At 44.5% G+C, this 17,258-nt stretch overlaps 1 protein-coding gene across 1 annotated transcript in view; it reads right to left on the reverse strand.

Annotated features, from left to right (window-relative positions):
• The window catches only part of LOC139275337 (testis-expressed protein 26-like), a 49,789-nt gene that overhangs the window by 6,700 nt on the left and 25,831 nt on the right, over positions 1–17,258 (reverse strand). Inside the window, exons 3-7 of the mRNA XM_070892648.1 lie at positions 13,397–13,481; positions 11,857–12,019; positions 11,543–11,699; positions 5,478–5,651; positions 3,469–3,630 (exon numbers count right to left, since the gene is read on the reverse strand). Of these exons, the coding sequence (XP_070748749.1) occupies positions 3,469–3,630; positions 5,478–5,651; positions 11,543–11,699; positions 11,857–12,019; positions 13,397–13,481 (741 nt within the window). The remainder of the gene's footprint in view (positions 1–3,468; positions 3,631–5,477; positions 5,652–11,542; positions 11,700–11,856; positions 12,020–13,396; positions 13,482–17,258) is intronic.

Genomic DNA, 17,258 nt, shown 5'->3' on the forward strand with positions numbered 1-17,258 from the left:
CAGGGAAACAAAATGGAGACAGAAGCAAAAGACAGAAAGGAGATGAATAAAAGTGGAGGCAGAGAAACCCAAGGCAAAAAACAAAAAGGGCCACTGTACAGCAAAATTCTAAATGGTCAAAGTGTAATAAAAAGGCAAGCCTGAAAGCTCGGTGCCTCAATGCGAGGAGTATTCGGAACCCAGGAGAGGCCTCTGAGCTAGTTAGAGTGGGTGAGAGCTCAGATGAACAGGACCCCAAGAAAGAATGCAAAAGGCAGGAGGCAACAGAGCAGAGTAGCACTGGGGTAACTGTAAACCACAAGGTGATAGGAAGGGACAATATGTATGAATATAAAAGGGCTGCAGGAGGGGTCAAAACTAAAAATCATGGTTTAAAAACTAGTATTAAAACACTCTACCTAAATGGACGCAGCATTCGAAATAAAGTAAATGAGTTTACGGCACAAATCATTACAAATGGGTATGATTTGGTGGCCATTACAGAAACGTGGTTGCAGGGTGGCCAAGACTGGGAATTAAACATACAGGAGTATCTGACAATTCTGAAAGATAGACAAGAAGGGAAAGGAGGTGTGGTAGCTCTGTTAATAAAGGATGATATCAGGGCAGTGGTGAGAGACGATATTGGCTCTAATGAACAAAATGTTGAATCAATGTGGGTGGAGATTAAAGATAGTAAGGGGAAAAAGTCACTGGTGGGCGTAGTTTATAGGCCCCCAAATAATAACTTCACGGTAGGGCGGACAATAATCAAGGGAATAATGAAGGCATGTGAAAAAGGAACGGCAGTAATCATGGGGGATTTTAACCTACATATCGATTGGTCAAATCAAATCGCACGGGGTAGCCTTGAGCAGGAATTCATAGAATAGCATATAGGATTGTTTCTTAGAACAGTATGTTACAGAACCTACAAAGGAGCAAGCTATCTTAGATCTGGTCCTGTGTAATGAGACAGGAATAATAAACGATCTCCTAGTAAAAGATCCTCTCGGAATGAGTGATCGCAGTATGGTTGAATTTGTAATACAGATTGAGGGTGAGGAAGTTGTGTCTCAAACGAGCGTACTATGCTTAAACAAAGGGGACGACAGTGGGATGAGGGCAGAGTTGGCTAAAGGAGACTACGAACACAGACTAAACGGTGGCACAATTGAGGAACAGTGAAGGACTTTTAAGGAGCTCTTTCATAGTGCACAACAAAAGTATATTCCAGTGAAAAAGAAGGGCGGTAAGAGAAGGGATAACCAGCCGTGGATAACCAAGGAAATAAAGGAGAGTATCAAATTAAAAACCAATGCGTTTAAGGTGGCCAAGATTAGTGGGAAACTAGAAGATTGGGAAAATTTAAACGACAGCAAAAGAATGACTAAGAAAGCAATAAAGAAAGGAAAGATAGATTACAAAAGTAAACTTGCACAAAACATAAAAACAGATCGAAAAACTTTTACCGATATATAAAACGGAAAAGAGTGACTAAAGTAAATGTTGGTCCCTTAGAAGATGAGAAGGGGGATTTAATAATGGGAAATGTGGAAATGGCGGAGACCTTAAACAATTATTTTGCTTCGGTCTTCACAGTGGAAGACACAAAAACCATGCCAAAAATTGCTGGTCACGGGAATGTGGGAAGAGAGGACCTTGAGATAATCACCATCACTAGGGCGGTAGTGCTGGACAGGCTAATGGGACTCAAGGTAGACAAGTCCCCTGGTCCTGATGAAATGCATCCCAGGGTATTAAAAGAGATGGCGGAAGTTATAGCAGATGCATTTGTTATAATCTACCAAAATTCTCTGGACTCTGGGGAGGTACCAGCGGATTGGAAAGCAGCTCATGCTTTGGAATTGGAAAGCGCCTCTGTTTAAAAAAGGGGGCAGACAAAAGGCAGGTAACTATAGGCCGGTTAGTTTAACATCTGTAGTGGGGAAAATGTTTGAAGCTATCATTAAGAAAGAAATAGCGGGACATCTAGATAGGAATAGTGCAATCAAGCAGACGCAACATGCATTCATGAAGGCGAAATCATGTTTAACTAATTTACTGGAATTCTTTGAGGATATAACGAGCATGGTGGATAGAGGTGTACCGATGGATGTGGTGTATTTAGATTTCCAAAAGGCATTCGATAAGGTGCCACACAAAAGGTTACTGCAGAAGATAAAGGTACACGGAGTCAGAGGAAATGTATTAGCATGGATAGAGAATTGGCTGGCTAATAGAAAGCAGAGAGTCGGGATAAATGGGTCCTTTTCGGGTTGGAAATTGGTGGTTAGTGGTGTGCCACATGGATCGGTGCTGGGACCACAACTGTTTACAATATACATAGATGACCTGGAAGAGGGGACAGAGTGTAGTGTAACAAAATTTGCAGATGACACAAAGATTAGTGGGAAAGCGGGTTGTGTAGAGGACACAGAGAGGCTGCAAAGAGATTTAGATAGGTTAAACGAATGGACTAATGTTTGGCAGATGGAATACAATGTTGGAAAATGTGAGGTCATCCACCTTGGAAAAAAAAACAGTAAAAGGGAATATTATTTGAATGGGGAGAAATTACAACATGCTGCAGTGCAGAGGGACCTGGGGGTCATTGTGCATGAATCCCAAAAAGTTAGTTTGCAGGTGCAGCAGGTAATCAGGAGAGGGATGGAGTCCAAAAGCAGGGAGGTCCTGCTGCAACTGTACAGGGTATTGGTGAGGCCGCACCTGGAGTACTGTGTGCAGTTTTGGTCACCTTACTTAAGGAAGGATATACTCGCTTTGGAGGGGGTACAGAGACGATTCACTAGGCTGATTCCGGAGATGAGGGGGTTACCTTATGATGATAGATTGAGTCTTTACTCGTTGGAGTTCAGAAGGATGAGGGGTGATCTTATAGAAACATTTAAAATAATGAAAGGGATAGACAAGATAGAGGCAGAGAGGTTGTTTCCACTGGTCGGGGAGACTAGAACTAGGGGGCACAGCCTCAAAATACGGGGAAGCCTATTTAAAACCGAGTTGAGAAGGAATTTCTTCTCCCAGGGGGTTGTGAATCTGTGGAATTCTCTGCCCAAGAAAGCAGCTGAGGCTAGCTCATTGAATGTATTCAAATCACAGATAGATAGATTTTTAACCAATAGGGAATTAAGGGTTATGGGGAGCGGGCGGGTAAGTGGAGCTGAGTCCACGGCCAGATCAGCCATGATCTTGTTGAATGGCGGAGCAGGCTCGAGGGGCTAGATGGCCTACTCCTGTTCCTAATTCTTATATTCTTATGTTCTTATGTAGAGTGGAAGCAAGTCTTCCTCGATTTTAAGGGACTGCCTATGATGATGATGACAGCTAGTGATTGATATAGTACTTGAGGTTATCAGATACAGTCATTGTTGAGGTATAGTTTTTGTTTTGTTCAGTGTTCACAGTTACCACTTGACAGAAATAATATTTGGTAAAGTTTTCATGCAGAGAGTAATGGAGTCATACCTCTAAGTGGAAGTGACTCCAGGTAGCTTTTGAAGGCTTTAGGTTCTAAAGACTTTAATATTTTGGCAAAATTCATATTAATTCTTCCATAATCTCTCTCATATGTGGTGACATGTTTCCTCTTCTCCTGCTTTTGGATGTGTGCTTGTATCGCCCTGGGCACTGTAACACCAAAATAGAAGAATCTTAACTAGATTTTTGGAGGAGAAAATCATGGAATTAATATACTTTTGTCCATATTCAAAGAACCCATTTATAAGAATATCTGTTACTGAAACATCTGCTTAATAAGAATTTAAGAAAAAAGTAGTCGTATTACTTTGAACCCAGATGGAGGGCAGCAGGTTACATGGAATGATACTTGGGAAAGCCCCAAATGATAGCTGTGTTGGCTCGGGTAAATAAAACAAAAGAAAAACTTGCATTTATATAGCACCTTTCACAACCTCAGAGCGTCCCAAAGCACTTTACAATCAATAAAGTACTTTTGAAGTGTAGTCACTGTTGTAATGTAGGAAACGCGGCAGCTAATTTGTGCAGAGCAAGGTTCCACTGCTCTTCTTTGAAATAGTGCCATGGGATCTTTTACATCCACCTGATAGGATAGACCGGGCCTCGGTTTAACATCTTATCCGAAAGCCAGCACCACTGACAGTACAGCACTCCCTCAGTACTGCACGGGAGTGTCAGCGTAGATTTTGGCCTGAAGTCTCTGAAATGGGCTTTGAACTCACGACCATCTGACTCATCATCATAGGCAGTCCCTCGAAATCGAGGAAGACTTGCTTCCACTCTAAAAGTAAGTTCTCAGGTGGCTGTACAGTCCAATGTGGGAATTACAGTCTCTGTAACAGGTGGGGCAGACAGCGGTTGAAGGAAAGGGTGGGTGGGGAGTCTGGTTTGCCGCACGCTCCTTCCGCTGTCTGCGCTTGATTTCTGCATGCTCTCGGCGACTCGAGGTGCTCAGCACCCTCCCAGATGCTCTTCCTTCACTTTGGGCAGTCTTGGTCCAGGGATTCCCAGGTGCCGGTTGGGATGTTGCACTTTATCAAGGAGGCATTGAGGGTGTCCTTGAAATGTTTCCTCTGCTGACCTGGGGCTCAGTTGCTGTGTAGGAGTTCCGAGTAGAGCGCTTGTTTAGGGAGTCTCGTGTCAGGCATGTGGACGATGTGGCCCGCCCAACGGAGCTGGTCGAGTGTGGTTAGTGTTTCGATGTTGGAGATGCTGGGGACGACGCTTACATCTGTGCACATTCAGAGGCCGAACTCCAAGCCATTGTCAACATCTTCACCGAGGCATACGAAAGCATGGGCCTTACACTAAACATCCGTAAGACAAAGGTCCTCCACCAACCTGACCCCGCCACACAGCACTGCCCCCCCGGTCATCAAAATCCATGATGCAGCCTTGGACAACGTGCACCATTTTCCACACCTCGGGAGCCTACTGTCAGCAAAGCAGACATCGATGACAAGGTCCAACACCGCCTCCAGTGTGCCAACACAGCCTTCGGTCGCCTGGAAGAGAGTGTTTGAAGACCAGGACCTCAAATCTGGCACCAAGCTTATGGTCTACAGGGCAGTAGTGATACCCGCCCTCCTATATGGCTCAGTGATGTGGACTATATACAGCAGACACCTCAAAGCGCTGGAAAAGTACCACTAGTGCTGCCTCCGCAAGATCCTGCAAATCCACTGGGAGGATCAACGCACCAACTTTAGCATTATCTGGTCAACGTCAGTGGTAATCTGACTCAGAGGCAGGAGTGCTACCGCTAAGTCATGGTTAACACCTGAGGGTTTTGTCTCTGCTGTATTCCTAGCTTTAAACAATGATTTCCAGGCAACTTTCAGCCTCACACTTTTTAAAAAGATCGATGGTCGACAGAATGATGAAACAGTTGAGAACCAAAAAAAAGGTAAAGTAAGCTTCATGTCTGCTATCCTCCTAGACCATGCTGGTAATGTAAATGCAGTGACACTATCAATGGAGTGGTTAATCATTCTCACCTATTCCTTTTGCAGCAGTTTTCCAGTGTTTATTGCTGCCATATCGAGAGGTGCATATCGCGAGCTCAGGTTTTTGATTTGGTTTTCGATAGTGATATTGGTTATCTGTGAGGGGATAACATGGCTCCGTTCTGCCAATATTGGGCAGACAGGGGGGACATTTCATCTGGAACTCTGGGAAAAAAAACTCCAATCACTTGAAATGGAAAAGCACTGCAGTTATTCACTTATCATTTCTTCCTTATCTCTGTGTATGGTTTAGAATTTTCTACACTCCCCTTCAAAGCCCCCCTCATTATCCTTACTAACCTGTTCACATGGACGTCAACTACCTTCTGACCATAATATCAGCTTTGCTGTGGAAATGCTGTTGTAGATTACTGCTTTCCTAAATATTTGAACCACAGCCCGAATCTGCTCTTTTGCTGCTGATGCCACAATACATTCAACTTGCTTCAGATTTCACACCCTCAGTAATTACAACCTCCAGACCTCTCACAGTGTAATGGCTGAATCATAATATTTTGATCTCCTTCCTGCCCTTCAATGGGTAGTGAAAAAGCTTGTTTTAAAAAAAACATTTCAAGGACACAGCATCTTCATGAGTTGGACAGGAGTTAAGATAACTGTTGAGTTTTCTCCCAGCACTTATTTGAATAATTTGCAGAAGGAGTCACTGAGCGGAAGGTGAGGACATTGGCGCTGAAATCCCGACCGTCCTTGGTCCGTACGGAGTGTGTACGGACCCGGGAAGGCATTGCAAAATACGGTTTTCAGCGCACGACGCTATCCAGCCTAATCCCATTTTCCAGCTCTAGGCCATAACCCTACAGCACTTCAACTGCACGTCCAAGTACTTTTTAAAATGTGGTGAGGGTTTCTGCCTCTACCACCCTTTCAGGCCGGTGACATGTTTCTGTCATTGCTACAGCCCCAAATAATTGATGATCTTGCACCCACTCCTGCTTTTAATTTTTGATGAAAAGAGAAAGGTGTGAGATTTAAGGAAAGAAAGCTTTGCCCAATTTAGAAATCGGCACTGAAGGAACCTTTGGTCTGAAGCTGCAGGACCAGACTGCTAATTGAGCAACATTTTTCTATAACTAATACTTGGGTGAAGTGAATAAGTGAAGTTTAATTTTTGAGAGAGTTTGGTGCAAGCAGGAGTTCAGGCTAACTTTATCTACATTTTTAAGTTAGTCAGTTTGGCAGTGAAGGGAACCTTTATGATGGGTGTGGAATGTGTGTGGAGCCACCAAGGCTTCTCAAGCCCCAATTTAACGGGGCATGAGTGGGAGTGGGCATACGCCAAGCTCTCTTGGCCGCACCGTCGTGAGGCCCAGGCCATTTTAACTCCTAGGCTTTATTTCCATGTTTGAAGTGAAGCTCCTGCTCAAATCCCAGTTGCCTAGCAGCAGGAGGCCACCCTTGGGGATCCGAGTGAACATTCCCCAGCAGTCAAGTGAGTGGGTTGGGGGGGGTCCACGATCAGGGAAGGGGAGAAAGACCACAGCAAGGGAGGCCCATGGTTTACCCTAAAAAATAAAGGGCCGAAATTCTCCTGTTGTGCACCTCCCGTTAGCGCCTCCATTTTTAAGTTAGTTGGGAGCACTATTCAAATCTTCGTTGGTCCTGGGATTTTATAGACTAATTTCCATGTTTGGTGCATATTTCTGAAGGCCCTTGACTGCCTCCCTCACAGGCCTCCCAAAACATGGGAGTTAAATTGGCGGTGGGCAGCAGGCCGGTGCGAACAGGAGGTAACTACTCTGCCCCTATTTTAACCCCATGCACGCCCTAAGGAACACCCCAACCCTACATCTATTACATTTCTTTTAACCATATAATCAGATATTGCTTCAAAAAAAACCTATTACATTTGTCAAACATGACTTGCCTTTAATAAATCCATGCCAGTTTTCCCAGTTATCTCTAAGCAGTCACTTTGGATGTTCTAAGTACTGTCAGAGAGGATAATATAAACAATGTCTACGGGGTGGTATACTTAGGGTTAGTTAGGGTTAGAGGAATTATTATCAACTCCCTCAGACAGGATATTATAGACAGGGTCAATAGAAATGTTATAAATAGGGTCAAAGGGAATGTTTACGCAAAATCAGTGGGTATGTTGTATACTTACTGTGCCTGACATGCATAGAGTCAGTGAGAATGCTATAAACAGTGTCAGAGCAGATATTATGCACAGAGTCATTGGGGATACAGCATCAGATAGAATCTACTCAGTCCTGTCAAATGCTGTCCCCAAAAAGGCACAATTTCCTTTTTTTTCCCTGTTCGCACCGACCTCTTGCCCGCCGCCAATTTAACTCCCATATTTCAGGAGGCCTGTGAGGGAGGCAGTCAAGGGCCTTCAGAAATATGCACCAAACATGGAAATTAGTCTATAAAATCCCAGGACCAACGAAGACTTGAATAGTGCTTCCAAATCCTGTCCTGGATAGGATAGAAAACAAAGCCTGTCATCTGATAGGTGATCCCTCTCTCACCTCTAACCTCCAACCTCTCTCTCTAATACAACGTTCCAAATATTTCTGCATTGCATCAATACCATTATAATTAATGTTTGGCTTGGCTTTTCTCTCTTCTAGGCTGCAAATATCCCATTCATCATTCTATTCATCTGCTGCCACTAAAGTAGCAGAGGGAGGAATTCCAGAAGCATGTGTTAAGCATTTGCATGCTAAAATCCCACGGCGTAAGTTCTTATCGTCTTTCCTCATAAATTAGTTCTGTAACACTAAGGATCAGCCTTGTGGCTCCTCTCTGTGTTGTCTACAAGGCTGGGATGTGTCACTTGTGTCTTGGTGACCAGAACTAAATGCAGTACACGAAGTACAACCTGACCAGAGGCTTATACAGATATATCATACTCAGCAGAATAAGAAAAAGTTTAATCCAGACTACTGTTTTAAATTAAACCATGACTGCAGAACAAAACCCAGACCGAAGTACAAAACAGTAAATGGTAAATTAAAGACTGATGTCAGAAGCATATCTTCACGCAAAACATGATTAACACTCTGAATGGTCTTCCCCGTAGGATACAAAAAGGTAGATTTTCTTCTGCATTACTCCTGGGGAATGTTCAGTTCCCAGACGGAAGGAAGAGGAAAGGGAAGTGGAGGCCCATCTTTGTTTCATTACACCGGTGTGGACTAGGCTCGTGCCTGCAGTTCATGCAGGCTCAGTGTAACCTGACAGATAAGGTGGGAGGGAACATTCCCAGCGACTTTGCCTGACTTTCCTCAGTACGTTAATGGGGCACCCAGACGGAGGGGCATCCCGAAAAACTGGCAAAGTGGGACCTCTGAAGACTGGAAGATTTTCAGGGATCCTGGGAATACCCTGAAGATATCGGGAAGCAGCAGGTCAGTGAGGAATTAACCATCGTCTCCTCCCCTTCCTCCCAGCACATTCTTCGAGTCTCAGGCCCTTCTGGTTCTCCAGCAGCAGCCAGCAGGTCTTAATTTCAGCAGCCGGGTATGCAGCTGCAGACCTCTCAAGCATCGGTATCCTGCACCTTGTGAGCACCAGCAGGAACCCTGAAATCTTCATCAACATTAAAAATTCTGAAATCATTCAGAAGGGAATTAGATGTTGCAATGGAGCATCTAGAATTCAGCAGAGGAGGACAAAGGGTCTAATTAGGAGGGGAAAAATAAAGTATGAAAGGAAGTTTGCAGGGAACATAAAAACTGACTGCAAAAGCTTCTATAGATATGTGAAGAGAAAAAGATGAGTTAAGACCAACGTCGGTCCTTTGCAGTCAGAATCAAGTGAATTTACAATGGGGAACAAAGAAATGGCAGAACAATTGAACAAATACTTTGGATCTGTCTTCACTAAGGAAGACACAAATAACCTCCCAGAAATACTAGTGGTTCAAAGGTCTAGCGAAAAGAAGGAACTGAAGGAAATCCTTATTAGTCAGGGATTGTGTTAGGGAAATTGATGGGATTGAAAGCCAATAAATCCCCGGGGTCTGATAGTCTGCATCCCAGAGTACATAGGGAAGTGGCCCTAGAAATAGTGGATGCATTGGTGATCATTTTCCAACAGTCTATCGACTCTGGATCAGTTCCTATGGACTGGAGGGTAGTTAATGTAACACCACTTTTCAAAAAAGGAGGGAGAGAGAAAACGAGAAATTATAGACCGGTTAGCCTGACATCGGTGGTGGGGAAAATGTTGGAATCAATTATTAAAGATGAAATAGCAGCGCATTTGGAAAGCGGTGACAGGATCGATCCAAGTCAGCATGGATTTATGAAAGGAAAATCATGCTTGACAAATCTTCTAGAATTTTTTGAGGATGTAACTAGTAGAGTGGACAAGGGAGAACAAGTGGATGTGGCGTATTTGGACTTTCAAAAGGCTTTTGACAAGGTCCCACACAAGAGAATAGTGTGCAAAATTAAAGCACATGGTATTGGGGGTAATGTATTGACGTGGATAGAGAACTGGTTGGCAGACAGGAAGCAGAGAGTTGTAATAAATGGGTCCTTTTCAGAATGGCAGGCAGTGACCAGTGGGGTGCCGCAGGGTTCAGTGCTGGGACCCCAGCTATTTACAATATACATTAATGATTTAGACAAAGGAATTGAATGTAATATCTCCAAGTTTGCAGATGACATTAAGCTGGGTAGCGGTGTGAGCTGTGAGGAGGATGCTAAGAGACTGCAGGGTGACTTGGACAGGTTAGGTGAATGGACAAATGCATGGCAGATGCAGTATAATGTGGATAAATGTGAAGTTATCCACTTTGGTGGCAAAATCAGGAAGACAGAATATTATCTGAATGGTGACAGATTAGGAAAAGGGGAGGTGCAACGAGACATGGGTGTCATGGTACATCAGTCATTGAAGTTTGGCATGCAGGTACAGCAGGCAGTGAAGAAGGCAATTTACATGCTGGCCTTCATAGCTAGAGGATTTGAGTATAGGAGCAGGGAGATCTTACTGCAGTTGTACAGAGTCTTGGTGAGGCCACACCTGGAATATAGTGTTCAGTTTTGGTCCCCTAATCTGAGGAAGGATGTTCTTGCTGTTGAGGGAGTATAACGAAGGTTCACCAGATTGATTCGTGGGATGGCAGGACTGACATATGAGGAGAGACTGGATCAACTGGGCTTGTATCCACTGGAGTTTCGAAGAATGAGAGGGGATCTCAAAGAAACATATAACATTCTGATGGGATTGGACAGGTTAGAGGAAGGAAGCATGTTCCCGTTACTGGGGAGTTCCAGAACCAGGGGTCACAGTCTAACAATAAGGGGTAAGCCATTTAGGACCGAGATGAGGAGAAACTTCTTCATTCAGAGAGTGGTTAACCTGCGGAATTCTCTACCGCAGAAAGTTGTTGAGGCCAGTTTGTTAGATATATTCAAAAGGGAGTTAGATATGGCCCTTACGGCCAAAGGGATCAAGAGGTATGGAGAGAAAGCAGGAAAGGGGTACTGAGGTGAATGATCAGCCATGATCTTATTGAATGGCGGTGTAGGCTTGAAGGGCCGAATGGCCAGCTCCTGCACCTAATTTCTATGTTTCTATGTTTCTATGGAAGGGCCATGAATTCCTATGTAGGGCTGAGTGGCTAGTTGTACTTCTATTTGTGAAAATTAATAAAATACAGCTCACACCCCGTATCATTCCAGTCATTGATGGGTTCAATCTATAAATACACTCCTCCTTGTTTGGCCCGACCTTTCATAGTGTTTTCTTTTAAAAAAAGCCTCCATTTGCTGTTTCTTGTGGATTTTCTCACTGCACATCCAATTAGAATCATATGCTCAAGACCCAATTTCCATTTAATTCTATCTTATGCTAAATTGAATACGCTAAACAGATCAGGAGACGGTGGCCTTTAACATTAACATGATTAACATTTTGAAATTACCTGATAGGTTTAGCGTATTCAAAAACTAATAAAGTATTGTGCATCTTACAAGATTGGGAAGTGCTTTTTGTATCGTACAGTTCTCTGACAGGTTTCTTTCTTCTATGAGCTCCAGTACTGTAAGGATGTATGTTCAGTGCAGTCCTACCTTGTTGCATTCCCAGGTAATCTTGCCGATATACTGTATTATATTGATATGCTTCTACTTGGGCAATGTCTTCAGAAGACATTGGTTTCACGAAGTATGCTGGGACTCTATCGTACATATCCCGGTCTTTTTTGAGCAGGTTCCACAGCATCAAACTCTGCAGTGGTACAATTTACAAATTAGGGTACAACCAGGACAATAGGATTGTTTTGACATTATAACGTGGTTATGTTTATATGCAAAATATTGTACATGATTAAAACCTAATCTATCTCCAGGGTTTCCTATAAGCAGTATCTATCAATATTGCTTACTTGGCATGGGTCAACATTATTCTTCCCGCATCCCCACAATGCCCCACTTTGCATTGGCTGTTGGTTGGGAACACATTTCCAGGGATAGTCCTTTGTGTATGAGCTGTCACCAATCGGCTCCTGGAGCTGATATGGGTAAGTATATCCATTCGACGATCTAGGACTGCAGAAAGGCAAACAGATAATAGGCACAAATAAATAAAACACATTAAAGAACTGCAGTAGGATCTCCACACCAAATTAGAATCACTATCACAGTTAAATTAATTTCTTTCATCTGATGGATTTTAATTGAAAATCTTTGTATGTTGTATGCGACTTTCCGTAGTTGAACAGACAGAAAAAAATCAAACTGATGATGGAATAGGTAAAAAAGTTCTCAGACATTTATCTCCACAGATACCTAGAAAATATTTCTGTGAATGCTTTTTGACCAATATATTGGCCCGGAATTTGTGCTTAGTAGCGAAGCAACGGCGCTCACCCCTGACCTCGAAGAAAGCTGCCCACAAATATCTAGCAATCTGTGTGGCGTGAATTTAGCTCTCCTGACCTTAGTTTGGATTTGGGGCCAAATCAAGTAAATCTCTTGCATCCAGCAATAGTGATGTCATCAAGCAGGCCGAGGAGCCAATCACATTGAAGAATTCTCATAGACAGCAAACCAGGAAGTAAAATGCACAGACTCTCATTTACTTTTTATAAAGTTTACAGAGAGTGAAATAAAGATTGGGACATACACATAGGATTATCGTAGAGGCTGATATATCATAGACAAACTTTAGAAAAATATTTGGGGGAATTCAGAGGGTACATAAAAATAATGCATTTTCTCTTCTGAGTTTCAGCTTATTATGTGTCTGCCTCTGTGAGCTTGATTCAGTTGATGTACACCCTCACTTCTACGTCAGAAGGTTGTGGCTTTGAGTCCTATAAAAGGAGTTTGAGTTCATAATCTAAGATGACACACCAATACAATATTGAGGAAGTACTGCATTGTTAGAGGGAGTATCCTTCAGGTGAAACATTAAACTCTACCTTGTCTGCCTTTTTCAGTAGTTCTGGCAGACGTTAAATAGTGACACTATTTGAAGAACAGGAAGGATTGCTCTCAATGTTCTGGGAAAATTGCACCCTCAGTTAATACCATAAAAAACAGATTAGCTGGTCATTGATGATATTGTTGTTTGTGGGATATTGCTAGGAAAAGGACATCTACATTAATTTTAGCTCCAACCTTCAGAACTGCCAAGGGTTTTTTTTCATGTTCTAAGACATATGCTCATGTTCACAAGGCACTTGAATTTCATCATTTGGTTCCATTAATTTTCAATAGGAGGTATGATTGCAATGTGTTATGAACAAGCTAGTCCTTCACACTACTCTTATGATCAAATAATATCAATAGGGTTCAGTGAAAGTCAGTGTATTAACTTACTGTACCACTCAGCTCTTTGTCAGTTTCAATCTTCAGCTAAACGTAGCAGATACCGAGGAGCTGGCAAAGTGAATATACCGAGGTACTTTTATTCACGCTCACCGTGTGAGTTCAGCCGCAGAACCTGGTCGATAAGGAAAGTCACGCATGAATGTAGTTTGGTATGAATCAAAGGCTGAAAATGCCCCTAGAAGTGATAGATAATCTCAGTCAATTAATTATATTTTTCAACTTAAAACGCAGGAGTTTGCTGCAGAAAAAGAATAAAGAAATATCCTCAATGATATTTATTAAATATCCATCAAATTAATATTGAAATGCTCCATGGGAAACAGCAGGAACCTCAGAGTTCAGGGCAGATTTTTGTACACATAGAGCCAGAAAAGTTTACAGCAAAGCAGAAGGCTATTCAGCCAAAAATGTCTGTGCTAGAGCAATCCAAAACTGATCTCAGTCCACAGCTGTTTCCCCATTGCCCTATATCATCCTTGGTTTCCAAGTTTTTCTACTCTTCCCTTAAAAGATCCAGGGGATGAAGTTTCCCCATGCCCAGTTTGGAGATGGTAACCTTCCCGGGCCAGGACATTTATTGCCCGGCCCGAAGGTTCTGATCCCGGTGCGGAATTTGGTCCTTCCGCCCCCTCAATGGAGACGGAGTGCTATCAGAGGCGCTCTGCATCCGTGGAGGGACGCTCCCGGGGCGCTGAATCCAGTGCCGCGCTCCGGTGCCCAGCGCCCTGCCAGCAACATCAGCGCTACGTGGATGCTCCGCGAAGTGCTGGCGCGGCAGAACGCACTGCTCCTTCAATTAAAGGGAAGGACCGCTGCGAGCTCTGCAGTCCCTTTGGTGGCCACCACCAGGCCACCAGGGGTGCCCACAGCCAGGCCAACAGCCCACCGCCCATAATGGAGTGCCGGGCTGCGGGATGGTGGCTCGGTCAAGGCGAGGGCCACCATTGTTGGGGCAAAGCTGCCGGTGACATTGGCCGGCCCTTTCCTCGCCGCCCGTCGGGCAATTTCCCACGTGGGGTGCAAAGGGGTCGGCACGGGGCGGTGAAGGGTTGTTGCGCACAGTGGTGATGGCATCGCTGTGCGTGCGCCATCCCGGGACACAAATCATTGTACACGGTGCTAACAACACAAAGCCCCCCAAACCTCCGGGGCAATTTCCCCGGAGCTGCCATCGACCACTTCCCCAGGCAATAACCTCATTGTGCCCTATCAGTGCCCCTCGGAGGTGCTAATGGGGCTATAAAAAATGGCAAATTCAACCCACCACCGCCCCCCCCCCCCGCCCCATTGATCCCTGCCTCAGCTATTCCCATGCAAACCTTTTGCATAGGGATATTTCTCCTAACCTCCCTCCTTTTCTATTTGTTCTCAGGATGTGGGCAATGCTGGCAAGGCCGGCACTTATTGCCCATCACTAGTTGCCTGGAGTAGGTAGTGGTGGGCCTTTTCCTTGAACCGTTGCCGTCCTTGAAGTGATGATGCTCCCACAATGGTGTAAGGTGGGCAATTCCAGGATATTGATCCAGCAACATTCATGGAAAGGTGACACAAGTCCAAGTAAGGGTAGCATGTGACTTGGAGGTGAATTTGAAGATGATGGTGTTCCCATGACTTTGCTGCTTTTGTCCTTGTTGGTGGTCGAGGTCACAGGGGAGGGAATTGCAGTTGAATTAAATTTGGTGAGTTGTTGCAGTGCATCCAGTAGATCCTACATTCTGTAGTCTCACACTTTGTGACAATTATAAATTGGTGACCACTGTCACTGATTCCCCAACCAGAGGACCATTGATTGCTACCTTACAAAAGTCACTCATCGAGATGAGCAACAGATTCTGGGTGGTATTCTGCCACTTGAACTGAACTTCTTATGGATGGAGCAACCATTCTGTGTTTAAAGAATAACAAGCTTGAAAATTCACGACCATTGGATGTCTCAAAGCACTTTACAGCCAATTAAGTACTTTTGGAGTGTAGTCACTGTTGTAATGTAGGGAAACGCGGCAGCCAACTTGCGCACAGCAAACTCCCACAAATAGCAATGTAATAATGACCAGATAATCTGTTTTTGATATGTGGATTGAGGGATAAATATAGTTGTATAATATAGTATTAGTATTAGGCAGTCCCCCGTATCGAAGGTGACCCACTTCCACACCAAAAAGGGAGGAGTTCACAAATGTTTCAATGAGGGACCTGACATTCTAGATCCCGGACTACATATTGAAGGGTGGAAGATGCCCGTGCGTGTATTCTTTTAACATGGGGTGGCCGTTGCACACCAGCCACCACATGGGCTTGACAGAACTAGTTCTTGATCCAGTGGCAAGGGTTAACCAAGGCGACTGGAGACCAAGCTCTGCCGCATGGACCTAGTACGCACGCATGCTCCTACTACCCATAGATCACAGTGTGGGCTGGCCCATGCTGCCCCTGAGCCCTCGCCTCTTCTGGGCCCCGAACCCTCGCCTCTCCTGGGCCCCAATCTCGACACTCCTGAGCCTCGATCTCTCACCGCTCCTCCGCCCGATCAAAAATGGAGCAGTCAGTAACAGGACATCAATTAGTCTCCTCTTATCTTGGAGACATCAAATATCAACACTGTTATTTAAAATATCAAAATATTAAACTCCAGCCTAGTTGAAGGGTTATTAACATCAGCAGAAACAAACGCCAACTAACAGAATTAACACGATTCAGTAGGAAAAAGCACCGAGACACACACACCCGAGTTAGTGAGTTCCAGTGCACTGACTAGAAAGAGCTTTAACCAATTACACAGCCTGAAAAAACATCGCACCCTTCATAACGGAGAGAAACCGTACACGTGTTCTGTGTGTGGACGAGGCTTCTACTGATCATCCAACCCGGAGAGACACAAGGACATCCTCATCATGGAGAAACTGTGGAAATGTGGGGACTGTGGGAAGGGATTCAATTCCCCGTCTGAGCTGGAAATATAGTTGTATATAGCAGCAGAATCATTGGAACCTAAATTGTGAAGTGGCTTTTAATAGTCCACTAGACACGTGAACAGTTCAAGTATGACATGCAGAAATGCAAACTCACTATCCAATGCAAAAGATATCTCATACATTCAACTTCCCGCCTCTTCTAAGGTAAGTCGAATGTCTTGTCTCCACTTTCTCCGCTGGATTGCTTTGTGCTCATTTGGTCTTTGGCCAGGAGACTCAGGCGGTAATTTTCAAATTCATCACTGGGGCAGTAACCTAGCAAAGTAGATTGCCACCTGGTGTAGAATCCGCCCGATACTGATCAGAAGAGGGAGGGAGGAAATGATCGGGATAGGGAGGGAGATAGTGATCGGGATAGGGAGACAGAGAGTGATCAGGAGAGGGAAGGAGGAAATGATCGGGATAGGGAGGGAGATAGTGATCGGGATAGGGAGGGAGGAAGGAAATGATCGGGATAGGGAGGGAGATAGTGATCGGGAGAGGGAGGGAGGAAATGATCAGGATAGGGAGGGAGAAAGTGATCGGGAGAAGGAGGGAGGAAATGATCGGGATAGGGAGGGAGATAGTGATCGGGAGAGGGAGGGAGATAGTAATCAGGATAGGGAGGGAGGAATGGATTGGGAGAGGGAGGGAGAGAGTAATCGGGAGAGGGAGGGAGAAAATGATCAGGATAGGGAGGGAGAAAGTGATCGGGAGAAGGAGGGAGGAAATGATCGGGATAGGGAGGGAGATAGTGATCGGGAGAGGGAGGGAGATAGTAATCAGGATAGGGAGGGAGGAATGGATTGGGAGAGGGAGGGAGAGAGTGATCGGGAGAGGGAGGGAGGAAATGATCGGGATAGTGAGGGAGGAAGTGATTGGGAGAGGGAGGGAGGAAATGATCGGAAGAGGGATTGAGAGAGTGATCGGGACAGGGAGGGAGATAGTGATCGGGATAGGGAGGGAGGAAGGGATATTGAGAGGGAGGGAGGAAATGATCG

Source organism: Pristiophorus japonicus, chromosome 10 (genome assembly GCF_044704955.1).
Source record: "Pristiophorus japonicus isolate sPriJap1 chromosome 10, sPriJap1.hap1, whole genome shotgun sequence".
NCBI lineage: Eukaryota > Metazoa > Chordata > Chondrichthyes > Pristiophoridae > Pristiophorus > Pristiophorus japonicus.